General features: G+C 37.4%; 2 protein-coding genes across 2 annotated transcripts; one reads left to right on the top strand and one right to left on the bottom strand.

Moving 5' to 3' along the window:
- Window positions 1–5,915: 5,915 nt before the first annotated feature.
- Window positions 5,916–7,241, bottom strand: LOC127802558 (E3 ubiquitin-protein ligase RSL1-like). Its single transcript, XM_052338413.1, has 2 exons — window positions 6,529–7,241; window positions 5,916–6,185 (listed from the first exon to the last, which is right to left on the bottom strand). The coding sequence occupies exons 1-2, from the start codon at window positions 7,128–7,130 to the stop codon at window positions 6,005–6,007; spliced, it is 783 nt and encodes a 260-aa protein (XP_052194373.1). The 5' UTR covers window positions 7,131–7,241; the 3' UTR covers window positions 5,916–6,004.
- Window positions 7,242–8,360: 1,119 nt separating this feature from the next.
- Window positions 8,361–22,961, top strand: LOC127801111 (purple acid phosphatase 2-like). The gene is made up of 7 exons (XM_052335968.1): window positions 8,361–8,720; window positions 13,873–14,185; window positions 14,422–14,651; window positions 15,006–15,144; window positions 15,794–16,014; window positions 16,301–16,422; window positions 22,766–22,961. Exons 1-7 carry the CDS (start codon window positions 8,514–8,516, stop codon window positions 22,959–22,961), a joined length of 1,428 nt encoding a protein of 475 aa, XP_052191928.1. The 5' UTR covers window positions 8,361–8,513.
- Window positions 22,962–23,214: the final 253 nt, after the last annotated feature.

The raw sequence follows: 23,214 nt of genomic DNA on the forward strand, positions 1-23,214 counted from the left end.
TGCAATCAAAAACAATATTAAAGTCAAATAAAACAAAAAAAAAAGAGTTATTCTCGAACACGCAGGGGCGGATGCAGAGGGGGGCTTGGGACTGGGCTGTACTTGGGAGTTTATATATTTATATATATATTACTATTTATTATATATTTTTTTACTATTTATTATATATTTTTTTTACTGTTTAATTGGGGCTGGCACGGGCTGAAGCCCGTGCCAGCCCCCCCTATATCCACCCCTGCGAACACGGATGACTTAATGTAACAAAATACAATTGATTATAACTCTTTAATAAACAAAAAATAAAGACAAAGACAATAGTAGTACAACAAATCGATACATGAATGAATGGTTGAACACCATCAACTTTAAATGGAATACTTGAGAATTGATAGACTGTCACTAACATTAATAGATGGCTTTTAAACTCAATTTTTCAACTTTCCAACTTTGGGAAGAAAACAAAGTTATAGTTTTCTAATTTATAATTCTTCCTCTAAGTTATTGTCAATTATTATTTATTTTTTTTTTGGGCCTCCAACTTCACTTAATACTTAGATAAATTAAGAGTTTTTATAAAACGACTTTATCGACCAAACTCAACAATTTAGTTGGTTGAATATGTATTTTGAGAGATGACCCGATATGCTAGAAGAGTTTGGTCGAATATACAATCATTTTGGTTGATCAAATTGGTTTTTTTTACAAAAATAGATAACTCATTGATCCGACGTGATCAAACTCGTCAAGGTTAGTCAATCAAACAACTTATTTTGATAAATCTCGAACTTGGGACATAATACTTTGGAGGAATAATTCTTAAAAGGGTGATGATTAATTTATTCATATTAATTTGTGAAAAACCAACCAGGATTATTTTTGTCTCTTGAAAATTAATTTAAGTTTAGATATATTTTTCAAAACCAATTTTTTATTATAAAATATTTAATTATACCATGAAGTTAACATATCTATTTATTCATTGTCACTCAGTCTTAAGTAGCAAAGCAATGGAAACTTTAGTTTAAAAGTATATGCATATATATATATATATATATTTTTTTTAATTTAAGTTTTGTAATTTTGTAGTAGACGACAGCAGTGATAAGTTTAAAATATCAAATTCCAAATTGATGACTCTAAATTGAATCCCCCATTAAGTTCTGGTGACATAATTTTTACCAACTATAAAATATCACGAATAATGATATCCAACACCTTAATTTAATTTACAACAATTAAATTTAATTTATGATTACTAAAAAAATGATAGATTATTATAAGTGTGATTCGAAATTTAAATTTGACTGTGATTAGAATAAATCTACAATTGAAGATTCATTTTCGTGGCACATCAAAATTTATCATCGTTGCTTATTTTCTTATTAGCATTTAGATTTATATAGTTTAATTATTTTTTTGTATATAAATGTGTCAAATATTCTAAAATTACTTTTTTTATAAATAATATCATAAAATTATTACAATAATATCACTATTGTGGTAATAATATTATTATAGTGATATTTTATTTTTTTTCTTAATTTAAATTTTTTATGTAAGACTTTTATATTTATTTGTATGTTTGATAATTTAATGGTGATTTGTTCTCGATCGTAAATTCGTACAAACTGAAAATATAACGCAATTGAGTTTATGAGATAAGTTATTTTTATTATTAATAATAATAAAAAAAACAATCAACAGAATGATTTATTTTCAACATGACCATAAAAGTCATCCGGAGGTGGGCTAATTTGATCCAAGTTGCTTGAGATTTTGCATAATTTGGGCATTAATTAATGTAAGTTTATTTGTCAATATGTCTGGTCTGGAGAGGGACATATCCATGACAAGGATGGAAGAGTAGCGAAGCAATAAAAAACTTGTGAGTCGAGACAAGGGACAAGGTACCATGGTTTCTTCAATTGCCATACGAGTTCTATTTCAGGCCACGGATGTAGTGACCGTAAATGGCAATTTAATTTAATTTTGAAATAATTGAATTTAAAAGAAATATTAAAATAAATTATAGCGATTAAATAAAAATAATAATAATAGTAAGTAGAAAAATAATAAGATTTAACTATAATTAATATATATGAGTTTAGGAGTGTATAAGGATTAAGAGGTTAAATATATATATATATATATAGGTTATAGGAAGAAATTGGTGGCAGCGTGAGGTTCTGGAATGGTCAATTAAATAGCAAGCAAGCTCAAGTTATCATGTAAGACTAAAGAAATGGACTAAATTAAATGAAGATGCAGCCCGCGCAGGTGGCACGCGGGCGTGTGAAGGCGGGCGCAGACTCGGGTTCGAGTCGCAGGGGGGAGTTGCGCATGCGAGACTGGAAATTGGCTTATTTTTTAATAAGCCAATTGAAGTTCAAAACGGCGTCGTTTCGAAGGAGGCGGTGGCCTCCCCCGGCGGCCTGCCGTGCGCTGCCACGTGGCGCCCCACTCCCTCGCTTCTTTTTAGCCGATTTCGGGCGTGAATTCGAGCAGTACAAACAGTAAAAAAATTTACAGAACAGCAGCGTGCCCGAGGAAATTTTGAGAGATTCTGGGTTTCAAAAATTGGATTAAACTCTGTTTAATTCTTGATTTAATTATTCAGGTAATTAAATTAGTAATTAATAATATTTGCGGTTAAAATTTTATTTGAAATTCAATTTTATTAATTTTATCAATAATTAGAATATTACAATTTGTATAACTTTGACCGCGTTTGGTCAAATTGAGCTTAAGGCTATCTTCGTAAATGCAAGTTCTCTATACCCACGTTGTCGATTCTTTCGTTATCAATTTATTTGACCTCCCTTCGTTGAATTTGGCTGTTAATAAATTATGAAATTTAAACGGTGTGTTTAATAATTTAATTTATTAACCTGGTTTCGAGGGTATTATTCGATGGTTGCCTACGGGGGTTTGTATCACCCTCAATCCTATGGGAATGATGTCGTACTCACCCGGGGCTAGGTTCTTAGTTGTCGGGTATTATTATGGATTTTCGGTTATTTATTGGCTAGAGCGGTTGGGCAATGGGGGCAATGGTTAGCTGTACGGTGACGGTGTGACTGTTATACGGTCTATTTTAGGCCGTTAGATGGTCTCTCCTGGTCACTGACCGCTGACCGGTGTCAGGCACTGCTGACCTACTCTACCGTTATGTGATTATAGCATGCCTGATTATTTTATTTTTGTTGCATGGTTTGGTATGCACATGGGTACGGGCTGCATGATGGGATCATCATGATTTGGTTATGCTTGATCACGGACATTTTAGATTGGTCAGGTTACATCCAGCACGGGCATATGCATCGCGTGTGATTTACTACGTGGGCAGAGCATGGCCTGATGTCTGGATGTATGGGCGCCTTGTATCACGTTGATGCTCATTACGCCTTGTATTTTATATGCATTGCATGGTTACTGGTAGTTATTAGTTCTCGGATGGGAGTACCGTTCCGAGGGAGCCTTTGGCTCGGCTGTCGGGAGTACCGGCAGGGATACGGATGACGGGAGTACCGACCCGGGACAGTGCGCACAGGTTTGTGGAGATTTATGTTACCTTTCAGGGCAGCGGCAGGTTGGTATAGGACTTGGGTGCCAAGTGTTTTATGTGGGCCCAACGGACCGGTATATGTTTTATTATGCCGCACTGTTGCATTGTTGCATCACATGACTTGTGTGTACATGTGGGTTTATATTTGGGATGATCTCCTCTTCTGTTTCATTTACAACCTTCCTTTTCATATAAACTTGCTGAGTCTTGCGACTCACCTTACTTTCCATCATTCCATGCAAGGGTAAAGCTTAAGTCGAGGGTGAGGACCGCGCCACCTAGCAGCCAGCCTTGTCGGTAGGGTGTACAGTTAGCTGCCCCTGTTTTCTCTGATGTTTTGTTAGGAGTTCTGACTCTCATTTTTGACTGTGCCCGGTTGTCCCTGGTATCTTTTATTTATTGGCACAGGTGTCTGTATATTTTTATATATTCCGTGACCGCTGTTCCAGCGAGGTATTTGTAGGCGTGCATGTATATTGTTTTGCTTCCGTTGTTGTATTTTTATATGTATGCATGCCAGGGTATTTTGTCTTATGTCTATTTCTCTCTCCTCTACGTAAGCGCTTTCGTTCGGATAGACCGGGTGGTTGGGATATCCGGGTAGGGGTGCTTACAACGGAGTTTGACCTCCTCCTGATGCAGGTCAATCTATAAGATAATGAATGAGCTCAACGATTTGGCGACAAATATTACCTCCAGGGGGTGTTTGGGTTACTGAATTTGATCGCTTATAAACTATTGAATTAGGTTGTAAGTTAGTAACTTATTTTTTGACGCGTTTGACAATATATAAGAGATTAAACACTCTATAACTTATAAATTTTTCTAACAACATTTAAGAAAAACTATCCCCAATTTTTCCAAATAAGCTCCTAGGAATTTTTTGCGTTAACCAAAGAAATATCTGATTTATCCTCAAACAAAATATATATTTTCAACATCTACCTTTCTTTATCCCCCTGCCTTCTTTGTTGCCATCGCCGCCAGACCCATCTCTAGTTGTCACCTCCATCTTCGGTCGCCGCCTCCAACCAGACCCATTGTCGTCTGCCGTTCTCTATCTGCCTACATCGTCGTTATCCTCCATCACTGTCATTCATCGCCTCTAGCCTATTGTCGTCGCCTTCATCTTCTCTTTCGTTGCCTCTATCGACACCTCATCTCACCATTGCCCCCACCGCCTCATTTGTTCACTGTATATGTATATTTAATTGTCGTTGCCAAAAATATAATAAATAAAATTTTGTGAAGCGGGAAAGACTGCAATGGAAGATTTCAATATTGTGTAGAGTCAGCCAACTATAGGTCACCAAAGTAAGAAAGTCTTACGAAATGAACTGCTTTTGTGGGACTTCTTTTCGAAAGAATGGTATTTTTGAAGGCTAAGGTCTTTCCAACAGGATTTGGGCTTCCCAAAGAGAGTCTTTCTGAAAGGGAGGAGTTTTTTTGAAAGAATAAACCTTTCTGAAAGGAATAGGGGGTTTTCGGAAAGAATGGGCCTTATGACATGGACCTCTAAAAAAGCCTTATGACGTGGACCTCTAAAAAATGATTGAGAAGGGCTTTCGGAGAGAGTCTAGATCCTCTTTTGGAAAGGATTGAAAATGGGCTTTCAGAGATAGTCTAGAACCTCTCTAGGAAAGGACAAAGGCGACCCTTGGAAAAGATAAGGGATTCCTTTGGAAGGGTGATCACGTAGCTTCAGAGAGGACTATGATCTTTCCAGGAAAAATGAAGTATTTTCGAAGAGAATTGCGAACAACCAACAAAAGGTCAAAAGGCTCGTGGGAGATCTTCCTCGCGAAGACCCTCTGATACTTAAGTTAGTTACCAAAAGAAATGCGTACAGAATGAAAACTAAGGCTTCAAAAAGAAAAATTTTGATGATAGATAATTACCCAAAGTCATTTTCTAAGTACTGTAGCATGACTTTTATAAGGCTCGAATCTAAAAAATCATCGCAGATACACGTGTCAATGGATCTGAAGAACACGTGTTGATTGGCATGTTTTCTTTCGAAAAGAACCGTCTCCTTATGGTAAAGGCCTTCCGAAAACGCCTTTTTTGCTATCTGAGGCTATTATTATTTTTTTCGATATTGGGGATACAACAATAACATAGATATATTTCACATATATACTCATAACATATAATTCAATGTAGGTTAAATTAATATATTTAATATTTTTATTAAAAATTAGCATTTTAATAAATTTTATTTATATCATTCTATAATATTTTTATTTTTATATTTTTGTCAAATTTTGATAGTGTATCAGTTTTTTCAAACCAAATACATAACTATATAATTGATAATTTAAAAATACATTTATTTAAACACACTGCTAGTTTAAACGTTACTTAATTTTTAAATTTTATACAACCTAAAAACTACTTAAAAAAAAAAAAGCCGAACACCGCCGAGGAATGGTGAATAAGTTAGTTGGCCAACAAGTTACTCCGAAATTTTGCGATAAGAAATAGAAGAAGAATGGTTAAGCAGAAGATAAGGAGTGACGAGAGACCCAGGGGCCAAATCCAGCGCTCCGCATCCCAGCCGCCGTCACACGCCACAAAATGCACCTTCCTTCCACACTCGTAGCAGAACTTGGTCCCGCATCTGCATCCACCAATACATATAGTCACATCCATCATCTCATCTGATATCCTTCTTTCCACCAAGAAAACAAAACCATCAAAGTATTGTGTGCCTAAATTAATTACAGGCTGTTGCCCGATTGGGGGGGGGGTGTTGTATGGGTTCCATCTCACGAGTCTCATGCTCCCTCTCAATTTGTTCACGACAAATTTTATGTTATTTGAATAATAATAAAAAATTAAATTAATTATTATATATTATCACGTATTTGTATTCGTGATAAAAATAAATTAGTAAATATTTTTAGTATATTCCCTAGGCGTCAGGCGTCCGCGAGAGAGGGAGAGAGAGAGAGAGGGCGAACCTGCATCTGACAAAGGAGCAACCTTCGATAAGCTCGACATAATGATTGCACTCGGGGCATCGAATCCAGTTCCTCTCCTCGGCAAGAATTCCAAACTCTGTATCATTCCCGTCCCTCGCCTCTCCGCATCGATAGCCGGCGTGCCAGGGAAGCTTGCACTGGAAGCAGAACGGCCGCTCGCAATTTGGACACTCCGATCGCTTCACATTGGCGCCGCACTCGTTCACCACCACCGCCGAGCACTCCTGGTTCGGGCAGTAGCAGCGGTCCAGCCCTAGCAGCGCGTTGTCGCAGAGCACGTCGCACCACGCGTCGAACACACGCCGGCCGATGATCGGCCGGCAATAGATGGCGTCGAGCATATGATGGCAGTTCGGCGCGGGGCACTTGACGTTGGCGGCGCGGTCGTCTTCGACCTTGACCTGGATGTACCTGGCGACGCAGTTCGTGCAGAACTGGTGGACGCACGTCGCATTGTTCTTGAATCTACTCTCCGGCGGCGTAGGCTCGACGCATACTTCGCAGGTGAAGGTTGAGAATTCCGGCAGCTCCAGCTCCGGTTCTTGCCGCTGCCGGGATCCTTTTCCATTCGCGTTGCCCATTGCGAGATTTTTATGGCTAAACGTCACTCGGCTCTGGCTTGCTCTGCTTTTCGTTTAAATGGTATCTTTATTTTCCCTTTTCCTTATTGGTTTGGAAAAAGATGAAGAATGTGTTTATAATTGTCCCCAGATAGACGTGAAATCTCAGATAGAGATAAAGATATATTCCAAGATGGATTTAATTTTAAATTATTTAGATATTATTTATATTTTGTTTTTATAATTTATTTGATAAATAGCTGTAACCGCAGAGATGGACAAAATTAAGTTTTATATATTCTATTATTACGTAAACATAAAACATCATTTTTGGTGTTCGAAACTTTTTTTTAAAAAAAAATATTTTTATGTATTTTTCTTAAAAGTAAAAATAGGGACAAAATTTATTTTTAATAAAAAAATTATAAATGCTAAATGCCACCTTTGAAGGCGAGTGATAATGCTTAATTTTTTCACTAATAAATTTATGTGTCATCGACAGCGGCCCAATCTTTCATGTCAATGTCAAGATAATGTTTGAATTGTTTAATAATTTTTTCATAAAATCCACATATCATCTAAAACATTAAAAAGATTGAGAAAGAAGAATATATCTAAAGTTTATAATTAGTGATAAAAATTTAATTGAACAAAGAGCATAAGATATAAGTCAAATCTTTCTTTCTTCTTTTCTATCATGCCAAGGTCGTTTCTCAATAAATAAAAAATGGTGTGATAGACTGAATGAGAAAAGAGAAGACCTAACTTTTAATTTATATCGTCAATAGTGGAGGGTACCTCCTATTTTCACATATATCTCTGTAGTGGAGGAGTCACCTCCTATTTATAAAAACAGTAAATGGTAGACGACGAATCTCAGGATTATTTGTTCCCACAATCAAGAAAAAATCTCGAAAACAACAATTTTCATTAAATATGAGGGTACCTCACGGGAGACTGCTCTAAAGAGTTTCTTGGGACCTTCTTGATGGGTTTGTTGTCAAGGTGGTACCCCGGGAGACCTTTCATTGCCCATCACTTTCTTCTAATTTTACATCGAACTTTGCTAGGCAGTATAATAGTACAGTTACAACTTTTTCTTGTTTGAATATGAACCCTGAAAACGCCAATGGCGGATCAAACAAACAAAGGCTGCCTGAGACAGACAAAACACAATTCATAATATCCAGTTTCTTCCCCAAAGCTGAGAGTCATAACAATACAATACTAAGGATCAAAGTTGGTACGAAATCTCCTAATTAATCTACAATCCAACTTTAATTACTTCATCTTCATCCTTTGTGGGTTTTCGCTTTCTTTCTTCTGTATGTATTGGGAACGAACTTAATTCATTAATTGTCAGCAGAATTGGATTCTGCGATTAAATCTTTTCTTTGATTGAAGATGGGGGAAAAGATATTTTCTTGGCACTTTCTCGGCCATTTTCTTCTTCCTATTCTTCTTCTTGTTGTGGGCTTGGCGTTGGAAGCTGCCGTGATGTGCAGTGGAAGAACTACGAGCGCTTTCGTCCGGCCGTCGGAGAGAAGCGTCGATATGCCACTCGATAGCGACGTCTTCCGTGAGCCTCCAGGCTACAATGCGCCACAACAGGCCAACTTCCTTTCCCTCTCTCTTGCTTTTCTTTTCTTTTTCTTAAGTCTTTCCTTATTTCTTTCAACTTTCATTCTAAAGCAGGCTAATAATAATAATATTATAGAGTCTCAATAATTAATAATAATAATTATTATTATTATTCATGTTCAATATGTTGGCCCAAATTGTGGGCCGATTATTGGTCAAATTGCCCATTCTTGTGTTGAGCTCATGGTAGGATTAGGTGAAAATGATTTGAAACTTAAGACATGATAATGATCATTGAGTTTAAGGATAATTTTTACCCCCTCAAACATGAAAAAGGATAAAGTGGCTATCTTCTCATAATACAACAATCTCTTCTAAGTTAAATGTGCACTCATTCAATTGCAAATATAAGGGTGAGTAAAGAACAAGAGAATCCAACATAAAAGAAAGAGAGAGAGTTTTTTTTTTTTTTTTTTTTTTTTAAGTTGGAGATTGGGGGTTTTTAGATAGTTAATTCAAAATCAGATAATAGTCTTACCCGAAGACTTGATTCAAGATGACTAGTTATATAGGAAAAGAGTCGAAGGCTAAAAATTGAATAAGATATTAAATATTAATTAATTTTTACTTAGGAAGAAAAGAGAAGATCGAGTAAGACATTAAATATTAATTAGGGATTAATTAATTTCTCCATATGAAAAATTTGCATTGCATATATCCTACATTGAGGGGAGGGAGAGGAGATCTCCATTTTCCCTTGTGTATGCCCAATCTTATACACGCATATTCAGGACCTTTTACTATCTTCTTATTAAGAGGTATTTGTTAATCAAGATAAAAGGGAGAAAATGTCATATATGGAAAGCATTCTGGATGTTTGGTATTTCTAACGTGTTTGTTAAGCTTATTTGACCATTTCCGGAAAAGGTCTCACGTGATCTCTTATCTCTCTCTTTCAAGATAAATTTATCCGACATTTTCCCTCGGATAAATTTATCTGGCTTTTTCAAGATAAGAATCAATTATTTATCTACCCCTTGTAAGATAGTTAATGCCATTTAATGCATTTTAAATATTTAAATTTATTAAAAAAAACTTATTTATTCAACTCTTATAATTAATATTATTTAATATATGTTTAAATTATTATATGTTTTGACAATTTTTAAAATTTAAATGACATTATTCATTTCATTGATTTTTAAAATTTAAATTTCTCTCTCTCTATATATATTTTATTAACTAATATAATTCCTTTCATCAATTTTTAAATTATTTTATTTAATTTTATATTTTATTATCTATTATGAAAATATGTTTTGGACATTTTTAATTATCTAGGTGGAATTATTGTAATTCTAACAATTATTATTTATACTTTTCAACTCTTTTTAAATTTATTTTTGAATATGAATTTAGAAAATAAAATATTATTTTTAATTTTAATCTTAATTTTTTTGACAATTCATATTAATCATAAAATACTATTTTAATCATAAATTTGGTAATAGGGATATTTTGATAAAAAAAAAAAAACTATTATTTTGATACTTATCATATGTATTAACAAACACATAGAAAGAAAAAGTACAGTTACCAGTGGATTCTAAAAAATTTAACAAACAATCTGATATAAACCTTGAAATGCTTCTTGCCCTTATCTTGACCATTCCATATCTTGGTTCAAAAAGCATCCCAATCTTATCTTGATACCACCTTAGCTTGCTCATTTTAACAAATGCCCCCTAAGCCTATAAAACCATAATTAATATAAAAATAAAAGTAAAAGTTTGTAAATTAGCAATCCGGATTGGAAATATTTGGAAATCGTTTGAAATACCACTTAATTTTGCAATAATCCCCCCACATATTTCAAATACTTCGAACTAAGAAAAGAATAACTAGTGCTAGGTTAACGAACTCGAGTGTAATGCCTCAAACCTAGTGTTTTTTAAACTATAAACTAGGTCTATTGAAAATGAAATATAATTAAGAGAATTGTCGGTGGAACTTGTAATTTCTATGAACCAATAATCTTTCTTGTAAATTATGATTCTCACCAATCATATTACACCCTTACAATTCTCGCTGCTCATCATGGTTTCTTTCTTGTAAATTATGATTCTCACCAATCATATTACACCCTTACAATTCTCGCTGCTCATCATGATTTCTTTCTTGTAAATTATGATTCTCACCAATCATATTACACCCTTACAATTCTCGCTGCTCATCATGATTTCTTTCTTGTAAATTATGACTCTTACCAATTATATTACACTCTTACAATTCTCGCTACTCATCATGGTTTTGTGCTAATAGGTCGTGCATTTACCTAGTTAGTTCATTCATAAGTGTTTTAGAGATTTAACCACAAATCTCATAGAAACAATCCCACTTCACACTCATATAGATGATTACATCAAGTGTATATTACAATCTAATACACCAACCATAAAAGAATATGCAATTCATTTAAAATCTATGCTCATCCTCACTATATATGCAGTTTTAACACTACTCATACATCATAGGAGGGATTTGAATTTTTAAATATATAGTGCTATACAAAATTGACAAATGACTTGTTATTATCTATAAGAACCTAATACATGAGACCCCAATCATATAGATTGGGTTCCTATCATTGCAATGTTTCAAGTTAGCTTTAATCCAATTCCTCTCAATGTTTATAATATTAATTTCCTACCAAGAGATTTAGTTAGAAGATTGGCCAAATTCACTTATGACTTTACATAATCAATTGATATAATTCCATCTTTAAGCAACTATTTTATTACATCATGTCTCAATTGAATATATCAATTTTTCCATTGAAAGTGTTATTCTTTGTAATGTCTATTAGTGCTTGGCAATCACAATGCATTGACACTAAAGGTGTAGATTTCATTCTTAATAGAATATCTATTAAGAAAATTTTCAACCACTCAGCCTCATTACTAGTCAATTCTAGAGTTACAAACTTTGATTTCATGGTGGATTTAGCAATAATAAATTGTTTGGTTGATTTCTAAGGCACTGCACGCCTACCAAGGATGAACACATAATCACTAATCAAATTTGTCTCATCTGAATTTAAGATTAAGTTAGTATCATTATATTCTTCTAGTACAATAGGAAACCCATTAAGTAAAATACCATAATTTATGATACCTTTTAAATGTCTCATAATTTTGATTAATGAAGTCTAATGATCTCGATTGAGATTTTGTGTATACGTGTTTAGTCTACGCACAACATAAGTTATCTCAAATCAAGAAAAATTCATTAAATGTATCAGACTCCTAATAACCTGTGCATACTCAAACCAGGCAACATGATCACCTCAATTTTTCTTCCGTTGAGTGTTAGCATTATAGGAAATACCTACTAGTGTCACATTAAAATTTCTAAAATTTTTAACAAGTTTGTCAATATAATGTTCTTGTGACAACATAATACCATCATTTTACTCATTTTGATCTTAACACCCAAAATGACACTAGCTTCAATTATGTCTTTCATATCAAATTTAGATGATAAAAACTATTAGTACCATGCACTCTTAAGATAAGTACAAAAAATAATATACAAATTTATAATCACACATTCATTAGCAATGATTTTTGTATACACTCATTTATCTACCTCAACAAAAGAAAAATCATTACTTAGCAAAACTTGATCAAATTTTTCATGCCATTACTTAACTAATTGCTTTAGTTCATATGAGGATTTAAAAAATTTACAAACTTTATTTATTTGATCGGAACGACACAACCTTTAGGTTGCATTATGTAAATCTCTTGTTTTAAATTATCATTTAAAAATGTAATTTTGACATCTATTTGGTGAATAAAAAGTTTGTGAATTGAAACTAGGTCAATTAAAACACGCATAGATGAAATTTTAGTCACATAAGCAAATGTATCTAAATAATTAATATTTTATTTCTAAGTAAAACTTTTGACTATTAATCTAACTTAAAACTTGTCAATAAACCCATAATTAATATAAAAACAAAAGGAAAATTTGTAAACTAGCAATGTGAGATTGAAAACCATTTGAAATACAATTTATTGTCGGTGAGATCTTCCCCATGTCTTGAACGGTGATGTCCTTTGCGCTTTCTATGGAAAACTTAGGGCCTGTTCTCTTTCCCGTTTTCGGGCCGTTTTCTATTTTCAGTTTTTGAAAACATTGAAAATGTGTTCTCTTTATCATTTTTCAAAACGCGTTTTTAAAAACAACTAAAAATTTTGTTAAGGAAACTCAAAACAACAAAATGTTGTTTTGGGCGTTTTCAGTGAAAATACACTGAAAACACAAAATATTTTGAAAACGCGGAAAACAGCCCCCAACCCCCCCCCCCCCCGCGGGCACACGCAGACCCACTTCCCTCCCTCTCTCTCTCCCTCTCCCCCCATCTTCTCTCTGTTCTCGCTCTCCTCTTCTGGCCATCGACAGCCATAGCCACCGCCGCCGCCGACCTTCAACTCCACCGCCACCACAACCAGCGCCCCTCAACGCCACTGCAATCAGTACCGCAACCACCATCATCGACCTTCAACCCCATAGTCGCCACCGCGACCAGCACCCCCCTCCGTCACCTTCAACCCCATAGCCAACGCCACCGCGACCAACGCCATCGCGACCAGCCCCCCATCGCCACCGCAACAGTATCGCGACTAGCGCCCCTCACTGCCATAGCCACCGCGACCACCCGCCGCCCCCCCTCCCAGAAAACCCTAGAACGAAGAAGATGAGATGAGTTGCGGCTAATTTGATTTTTTGTTTTGTTATTTAATTTTTTTTATTTTATTTATTTATTAAACTGAATATGTGATATATTTTATTTGTATTAATTTTTTTAAATGATATTTCTAAGGTTGTTGATTTTTTTTATTTTATAGTTTAAAATTTTGAATCAAATTTATAATTTATTAAATAAAATATCATAATAACAAAAAAAAAATCGTTTTTAAAATTTCAAAGTAAACGCGTTTTCTAGTTTTTTGTTTTGAGAAATAATTTTTCAGAATGACAAAAAGAATGCATTTTTAAAAATTTCAAAACAGACACTCAAAACACAAAACTCAAAATGAATTCAAAACTCAAAACACAAAACTCAAACACAAAGAGAACACCACCTTAATGATTTTGCTGTTTTTTCTATACGAAGGTTCATATAACACAGGGAGACCACGTGGGAAGAGCAGTGACAGTGTCGTGGGTGACCCGGGATGAACCCGGATCGAGTTCGGTTCTCTACTGGAGAGAAAATGGCCAGGACAAGATACAGGCCGAGGGCATGTACGTCACATACAAGTTCTACAATTACACCTCTGGTTTCATCCATCATTGCACCATTAACAACTTGGAGGTGGACACAAAATACTACTATGAGGTTGGGAATGGGAACACAACGAGGACTTTCTGGTTCATGACTCCTCCTCAAGTTGGTCCAGATGTTCCATATACTCTTGGCCTCATTGGTACAGTTTTATATTTGTCTTTGTTGTGTTCCTTTCATTTTATGGGGGCTGGATGGAAGGAACTTTGATCATCTACTCACTCTAAAAGTTTATGTTGATCTTATAATAAAAAGGACTTTAGAGGGCTTCATTGTACATAAATGATTGCTTTGCGTCCTTTAGCTGATAGAGAAGCTTGCAATTATTTGTCCAATTATATTGTGACGAGCGACGAGCATTTTTGGTAATCGGTGCAGGGGATCTGGGGCAGACATTTGATTCAAACAGGACGCTTACCCACTACGAGTTGAACCCCGCAAAGGCCAAAGCCGTCTTGTTCGTGGGAGACCTCTCTTATGCGGATGACTATCCATTTCACGACAATGTTAGATGGGATACGTGGGGAAGATTCATCGAGAGAAGTGCTGCTTTTCAACCTTGGATTTGGACTGCAGGCAACCACGAGATTGATTTTGCCCCTGAACTCGTAAGCACCATTTGGATTTTTTTCTCCTTCTTTCAAGGGAAATGGGCCCCGTTCTCTTTGCATATAATCTGTTTGAAAACATGCCTAGGAGAAAGTGAATGCTTGTATCAGGAGTGTGAGCACCATATATATGGATTTTCTTGGCATTTCTATGTGTACAATCTGTTTGAAAGTACGCCTAGGATAATTGAAAGCTTATATCAGGGGTGCAATCCCCAGATGGATTTTCTCGTTCTTTCAAGGGAAATGGTTTCTATTCTTTTAGCATATCTAATACATGCAATCTATATCTGTTTGAAAATATGCCTAGTAGAATTGAAAGCTTTTATCAGGAGTGTTGTGATTTGTTTGCAGGGTGAAACCAAGCCATTTAAGCCTTACACTTGTCGGTATCACGTCCCTTACAGGGCCTCCAATAGTACCACTCCCTTTTGGTACTCAATCAAGAGGGCTTCAGCTTACATCATTGTTCTGTCTTCCTATTCAGCCTATGGTAAGGCACTTGTCTTTGTGGGAAAATTGTATAAAAACAATTGTTTCTTTCAAAGTTCTATGCTATGTTTGGAATAAATGAATTATCTTGTTTGGTGTGATGCAGCTTAAAGTTTGGAATTCAGAATTTGGTTTAGTTATGTTCAGTTCCATGGAGTTAGAATACCTAGAATTGAAATCCATGTTTCTTTTTTCATACCAAACGGGGTGTTAATGTTGTCGGTTTCGAAACCAACAAAAGAAATAAATAAATAAAAAGGCAAGCCCATGCTACCAGGTAGTAACCCACTAGGTCGGGGTTGATGGACCCAGGGAAAGGTCTCAAGTTGGAGTCCCCCTTTGAGCACCCTCAGTGTGTCCATTGTGGCTTGGTTGGTTAACCATTCAGACCATAGATTTAATAGGGTGGGATACTTACTGATACTACCAAGAAGGTCCCTACTAGGGGGTTTCATCCCTAAGAAGAGTCTCTTGGTGCAGGCATTGCATGCAAACCCAAAGGGAAAGCAGGCTGTTCTAAGTCCCTTGACAGCTTATTGCTATCTCTTGTCCCCGTAGTTTCCCCTTTTATTCAACAAAAAAAAAAAAAAGAACAAATATAAACTGCTATAGTGATTTTATAGTAAGATTCACATGTTCATCTGTTTCAGGTAAGTATACCCCTCAATACCAATGGCTCGCAGAGGAGCTACCAAAAATCAATAGGAGCGAGACGCCATGGCTGATAGTTCTCATGCATTCTCCATGGTACAATAGCAACAATTACCATTATATGGAGGGGGAAACCATGAGAGTGATGTTCGAGCAATGGTTTGTGCAGCACAAAGTCGATGTTGTGTTTTCGGGCCATGTTCATGCTTATGAACGATCTGTAAGTCCACAATTCTCCTCGTGCTGGCAGTACCTATTTCTCATAATAAAATTAATATCCTTGGTAGAATTTCTTTATCATGAATAATGTGTTGAAGACATTTTTACAAGTATAAACTATTTTCATAGTGTTTTTCTTCTAAATATAAACCCATTCACATTGTTTTACATAAATATCACCGTCACATTGTTCTGTACATAATTAAGTCAAAATGTAATTCTCTTTGTGTTAATGGCCAAGATTTATGAAGTTTGATGGACAGCCAATGCATATGGATATGTTGCAGGAACGCGTATCTAATATTGCTTACAACATTGTAAATGGCATCTGCTCGCCTGTAAAAGACCAATCTGCTCCTGTATACATAACCATCGGCGATGGAGGAAACATCGAAGGCTTAGCAAACAAGTAAGATCAGAGCAAACTGTTGGCTTTCCTTATTTATTTATTTATAATTAGGATGCATGTAATTAGGGTCCTACGTTATAGGAGGGATTTGTATCCATGATTATAGTAATATGAGCAATTATAGGAAAGATTGTTTCTACAATTATAGAGCTGTATAAATCAAGGTGTAACAACAGTGAAAAATATAAATTCATCAAAAATCTTCCTTTAGTGTCCGTTCTCCACCTCTGTCCTAATCTCTATATTCCAATTTCTGATTTGGTATCAAAGCCACGTGGCTGAGAAGACGAACACCGCTGCACCCATAGTTGTTCAGTCCGAGACCTCCAACTTTAACATTGGAGTGGTTCTAGATGAGAACAATTATGATCTTTGGGCACCTCTTGTTGAGATGCATATTGCTAGTAGGAGAAAGACAGGTTACCGACGTGGGTCATTGAAGGCTCCTAAGGAAGATGATTCGAAGTATGATGACTGGTTCTCTAAGGATTAGCGAGTTAAAAGCTGGTTGCTCTCTGCTATGAAGCCAGAGTTGATGAAGCGCCACATTCGTTTGCCGATTGCAGCGGAAATATGGCGTGCGTTGAAAACTGTATTCGTGGATGAGAAAAATGAAGTCAAAATTTACACTCTTAACTAGAAGGCATTTCGCATTCGCCAGAGTGGATGGCCCATATCTGTTTACTTTGGGGAATTTTATGAAATTTTCCAAGAATTAGACCACTATAATAAAATAGCTATGACTTGTGAGAAGGATATCAAAATATACCAGGAGCTTCAAGAGCAGCAGCGTGTATACATTTTCCTTGGTGGTCTCGATGATGAGTTCGAACAAGTTCATGGCGAAATTCTTCGAAGAGATCCTCTCCCTGGTCTCCAAGCATCTTATGCTTATGTTCGTCGAGAATATGACCGAAAAATTGCTATGAAAAGTGAAGTAGACCAGGTTGAAGCCATGGTTGCTCGGAATCATATATCTCAGCGCCATATACATGGAGATCAATCAAAAGGTGATTGAGTGTCACGAAGTAAGTGTGCCCACTGTGGGCGTCCTGGGCATTCAAAACAAAAATGTTATGAGCTCATTGGATATCCGAAAGGATGGGATAAAACCAGGGACTCACGCCATGGCAAACCACGAGCATCCATTGCGGGAACAAATGACCCGTATGTTTTGTCTAAAGAGGAGAAGCCGAACCTTGTAGCAGAATCTGCCACTGATGATTGTAGTGTTGCCTTGATTACGGCTGTTAGTCACGAAGGTAAGGCCTTATCAACTTGTACTTCTGTTTCGAATAGTGCTTGGGTAATTGACTCGGGAGCTACCTCTCATATGACTAATGATTCCAAATTGCTTAAAACCATATATACATCCTCTCAAACAGATATCACTACTATAGATGGTGGTACTGCCCCAATCATTGGGGCAAGTACTATTGATCTTCCGAATAATCTTCACCTAGATACTGTCCTTGTTGTGCCATCACTCGACTATAATCTCCTCTCGATTGCTCAAATAACTGCTGCTTTATCTTGTCTTGTTATTTTTGGCCCAAACTCATGTATTTTTCAGGATGTTCGGATCGGGAGGATGATTGGCTCTGGCACTAGACAAGGAAGGCTGTACTATCTGGACTTGTCATCGGAAAGTTCTTGTCAACTTACTAGAGCTATGTTGTTTGATGGGCCTCAGATGAAGAAGTCCAAGTTTGTAGGTGATATTTGGCTTTGGCACCGACGTTTAGGTCACGCATCATTTGGTTATTTGACAAAGTTATTTCCTAAGTTATTTGCTACAGTTGATGTTTCTTTATTTAAGTGTGAAATTTGTGAACTGGCCCATAGCCATTGAATTTCTTTCCCCCCTAGTTTGAATAAAAGTTCTGTGCCTTTTATGACAATCCATTCTGATGTTTGGAGACCCTCAAAAGCTTCTACCCTTGGTAGCGCTCATTGGTTCGTTATTTTTATTGATGATTGTACTCGTATGACCTGGGTTACTCTTATGAAAACAAAGAGTGAAGTATGCTCAGTTTTTCAAAAATTCCATAAGATGGTTACCATACAGTATGGTGCTCATATCAAGGTCCTTCAAAGTGATAATGGTCGTGAGTATGTGAATGTTGCTCTAACATCTTTCTTGGATACTCATGGGATTGTTTACCAGACCACCTGTAATATCCCGTTCGAGCGATAGGAAGGATCGGAACAACTTACCCTGATAGGCCTACGCGAACTTCCTAGGAGGGTCACCCATCCCTGGATTACCCCAGGTTAAGCACGCTTAACTTGGGAGTTCTTTCCCAACATTCAGCCCAAAAGGTATTCAACTAGTGTTGTTTTATTTCTTACACTATCCTCGATATATACTAACTTCTCTGGGCTCTCGGGGTATTACATTCTCCCCCCCCTTAAGCATATGACGTCCTCGTCATGTGACCTTACAACCGGTCCCAGATCTCCCCCCTCGCATGGTCGATGTGGGATTCGCCTAAGGTGCCTACACGCACCCCCCATAGGGGCCTACACATACCCCTCTCGGGACTCAACCTCCTCGCTGAGGTTTGCCCTACCACCGCGCTCAGAGGCTCGAGAGTCGGCTCTGATACCACCTGTAACGACCCGATTGAGTGATAGGAAGGACCGGAACAACTTACCTTGATGGGCCTACGCGAACTTCCTAGGGGGGTCACCCATCCCTAGATTACCCCAGTTTAAGCACGCTTAACTTGGGAGTTCTTTGCCAACATTCAGCCCAAAAGGTATCCAGCTGGTGTTGTTTCCTTTCTTACACTATCCTCGATATATACTAACTTCTTTGGGCTCTCGGCCCGTTCGAGCGATAGGAAGGACCGGAACAATTTACCCTGATGGGCCTACGCGAACTTCCTAGGGGGGTCACCCATCCCTGGATTACCCTAGGTTAAGCACGCTTAACTTGGGAGTTCTTTGCCAACATTCAGCCCAAAAGGTATCCAGCTGGTGTTGTTTCCTTTCTTACACTATCCTTGATATATACTAACTTCTCTAGGCTCTCGGGGTATTACATTCTCCCCCCCTTAAGCACATGACGTCCTCGTCATGTGACCTTACAACCGGTCCCAGATCTCCCCCCTTGTATGGCCGATGTGGGATTCGCCTAAGGTGCTTACACGCACCCCCCATAGAGGCCTACACACACCCCTCTCGGGACTCAACCTCCTCGCTGAGGTTTGCCCCACCACCGCGCTCAGAGGCTCGGGGGTCGACTCTGATACCACCTGTAACGACCCGATCGAGTGATAGGAAGGACCGGAACAACTTACCCTGATAGGCCTACGCGAACTTCCCAGGGGGTCACCCATCCCTAGATTACCCCAGGTTAAGCACGCTTAATTTGGGAGTTCTTTGCCAACATTCAGCCCAAAAGGTATCCAGCTGGTGTTATTTCCTTTCTTACACTATCCTCGATATATACTAACTTCTTTGTGCTCTCGGGGTATTACACCACCTGTCCGTACACTCCCCAACAGAATGGCGTGGCAGAGCGGAAGAATCATCACTTGCTTAATGTTGTCCGAGCTTCTCTCTTCGAAGCTCATGCACCGGCATCATATTGGGGTGAGGCTCTTTTATCTGCTACCTATTTGATTAACCGCGTGCCTTCCCGTATTGTCAATTTTCAAACCCCGTACCAGACCTTATCCACCTTGATTGTAGCCCCATCCACCACAAATTTGCCTCCTCGAGTTTTTGGATGTGTGGCATACGTCCATCTCTATAAACACCAGCGTAGTAAGTTAGAACCCCATGCCATACGATGTATGTTTGTTAGCTATGGTCCTCACCAAAAGGGGTATCGCTGTTATCATCCTTCGACTCAACACATGTTTACCACCATGGATGTTCATTTTCATGAATCCTCCATGTATTTTTCAAAGGATGAATTTCTGGGGGAGAGCAGTCGTATAGAAATTCATAATCTTGATTATAATGATATAGCTCTTCCCGATATGGTCTATCATGATAGAATGAATGATTAGGCCCTAGAATCGCCCGTGGTTAGAGGGGAACAACCGCCCATGGTTGGAGAAGAGCAGGTGTCAGATGAACCGCCCATGGTTGGAGGAGAGCAGGTGTTGGGTGATATACAAGCCGAGACCATAAATGATCATTTGGCGGATGATGATTCAGGTGAGCAGGCCCAGATCGAGTCCAGTGGTTTCCCATGCAGTGATGACAGGTCCAGCAACCTAGTGCCACCTCTAATAGTGTCTAACCAATCAACTCCAGCTCTGAATTTCCCTGATTTGGTACCTCCGCGACACCTTCCACCACGAATCAATCGAGGTATTCCTAAACTTACATATGAACCCGATCCAAAATGCAAACTTTTGTATCCTTTAACTAATTATGTGTCTACTAAACAGTTGTCGGAATCAAATAAGTCATTTGTGTGTCAATTATCTAGTGTATCTATTCCCAACAATGTGCAGGAAGCTATGGCCAATCCCAAGTGGCAAGCAGCCATGAATGAGGAATTGCATTCTTTAAAAACAAATAATACTTGGAGAATAATTGACTTACCAACTGGGAAGAAACCAGTGGGATGCAAATGGGTCTTTACTATCAAGTACTTGGCAGATAGCTCGATTGATAGATACAAAGCGAAGTTGGTGGCAAAGGGATACACACAAAAATATGGCATTGATTATACAGATACATTTACACCAGTGGCAAAGATCAATATTGTCCGTGTGTTACTATCCTTAGCAACAAATCTTGGATGGTCGTTACATCAATTGGATGTGAAGAATGCGTTCTTGCATGGAGCACTAAAGGAAGAAGTTTATATGGATCTCCCACCAGGATACCAGATTCTAGATACAAGAAGAACCAAAGTGTGTCGATTACAAAAGTCATTATATGGTCTCAAACAATCGCCTAGAATGTGGTTTGGAAGACTTACTCAAGCAATGAGACAGTTTGGCTACAAGCAGAGCAATGCTGACCATACTTTGTTCATTAAACGGAGAGGAGGTAAACTAACAGTTCTCGTAGTATATGTTGATGATATGATAATTACAGGAAATGATGAAACTGAGAGAGTGGCTCTCTAACAATATTTGTCTACAGAGTTTGAAATGAAAGACCTTGGCTCCCTCAAGTATTTCTTGGGGATTGAAGTATCCAGGAGTAAAGATGGTATTTTCTTGTCTCAAAGAAAATATACACTTGATTTATTGAAAGATACAAGGATGGAGGCTTGCCAACCAGTTGATACACCTTTAGAGGAAGGGTTGAAACTTGGAGTAGAACCAAACCAAGTACCTGTGGATAAAGGAAGATATCAACGCTTAGTTGGCCGATTGTTGTATTTGGCACATACTCGACCAGACTTGGCACATGTTCTTGGAGTTGTAAGTCAGTTCATGCACAATCCTAGAGAGCAACATATGAATGCAATCACGAGGATACTAAGATATCTCAAAGGGAGTCCCGGGAAAGGTATACTGTTTAGAAAAAATGGGCATCATAAGATTGAAGGCTATACGGATGCAGATTGGGCAAGATCAATAGACGATCGAAGATCAACATCAGGCTACTTTACATTTGTTGGCGGAAATCTGGTTACATGGAAAAGTAAAAAACAACATGTAATTGCTCGATCTAGTGCAGAAGCAGAATATCGAGGGATGGCGCTTGGAATTTGTGAAATGTTATGGATCAGATATTTGTTAAAAGACCTTGGTTATATCAATTGTCAGCCAATGAAGCTATTTTGTGACAATCAAGCTACGCGTGCTATTGCACACAATCTAGTTTAGCATGATAGAACAAAGCACGTTGAAATTGATTGGTTCTTCATTAAAGAAAAGATAGACGGTAGGATTATTGAAATACCGTATATCAGGACAGAAAGTCAAATTGCTGATATCCTGACAAAAGCAGTATCAAGGCATGTGTTTGAAAGGTTCTTGTCCAATTGGGAATGTACGACATCTACTCATCAACTTGAGGGGGAGTGTTGGCTTTTCTTATTTATTTATTTATAATTAGGATGCATATAATTAGGGTCCTACGTTATAGGAGTGATTTGTATTCATGATTATAGTAATAGGAGCAATTATAGGAAAGATTGTTTCTACAATTATAGAGCTGTGTAAATCAAGGTGTAACAACAGTGAAAAATATAGATTCATCAAAAATCTTCCTTTACTGTCCGTTCTCCACCTCTGTCCTAATCTCTATATTCCAATTTTTGATTCAAACTATATATGTGTATGTAATCTATAGTTAAATTAGAGCCAGTGCTTGTAATATTTGCGTGAGGAATAATGGACCTTTTTTGCTTTGTGGGCAGCTTCACTGAGCCACAGCCAAAGTACTCGGCGTTTCGCGAGGCCAGTTTCGGGCATGCCATTTTGGACATTAAGAACCGGACTCACGCCTACGTGGGTTGGCACCGAAACGAAGATGGGTATGCTGTGGAAGCCGATTCGCAGTGGCTTTTTAACAGATACTGGTATCCGATGGATGATTCTACTACCCACAAGTGAACGATATAGAAAACGATGAGTTGTTTCTAATAGAATTGTCATTTCTCATTATGGTATTGCATGTTGCAAGAAGTTAACCTTTTAACAAATCAAATGCAATTGAGAAAGAATAATGTTAGGAGTTACAAGTGATGTCAGTGTCATCAATTATGTGACGTCTCCTTATTAGAGGAGGTTAAGAAGACTACGTGTCATTGTTTTCTTTACCTAACATAATTAGGAGACTAATACATGACTGATGATACCATCATAA

This window comes from Diospyros lotus, chromosome 5 (assembly GCF_014633365.1).
Source record: "Diospyros lotus cultivar Yz01 chromosome 5, ASM1463336v1, whole genome shotgun sequence".
In the NCBI taxonomy this organism is placed as follows: domain Eukaryota; kingdom Viridiplantae; phylum Streptophyta; class Magnoliopsida; order Ericales; family Ebenaceae; genus Diospyros; species Diospyros lotus.

Bases quoted from the DNA above. Each gene is read 5' to 3' on its own strand.
- LOC127802558 (XM_052338413.1), bottom strand. From the start codon at position 7,130: ATGGGCAACGCGAATGGAAAAGGATCCCGGCAGCGGCAAGAACCGGAG. The intron at 6,186-6,528 runs GTTCGCCCTCTC...TGGTGGATGCAG, and splicing joins TGCTCCTTTGTCAGATGCAG to ATGCGGGACCAAGTTCTGCT.
- LOC127801111 (XM_052335968.1), top strand. From the start codon at position 8,514: ATGGGGGAAAAGATATTTTCTTGGCACTTTCTCGGCCATTTTCTTCTT. The intron at 8,721-13,872 runs GCCAACTTCCTT...TTCTATACGAAG, and splicing joins GCTACAATGCGCCACAACAG to GTTCATATAACACAGGGAGA. The intron at 15,145-15,793 runs GTAAGGCACTTG...CATCTGTTTCAG, and splicing joins GTCTTCCTATTCAGCCTATG to GTAAGTATACCCCTCAATAC.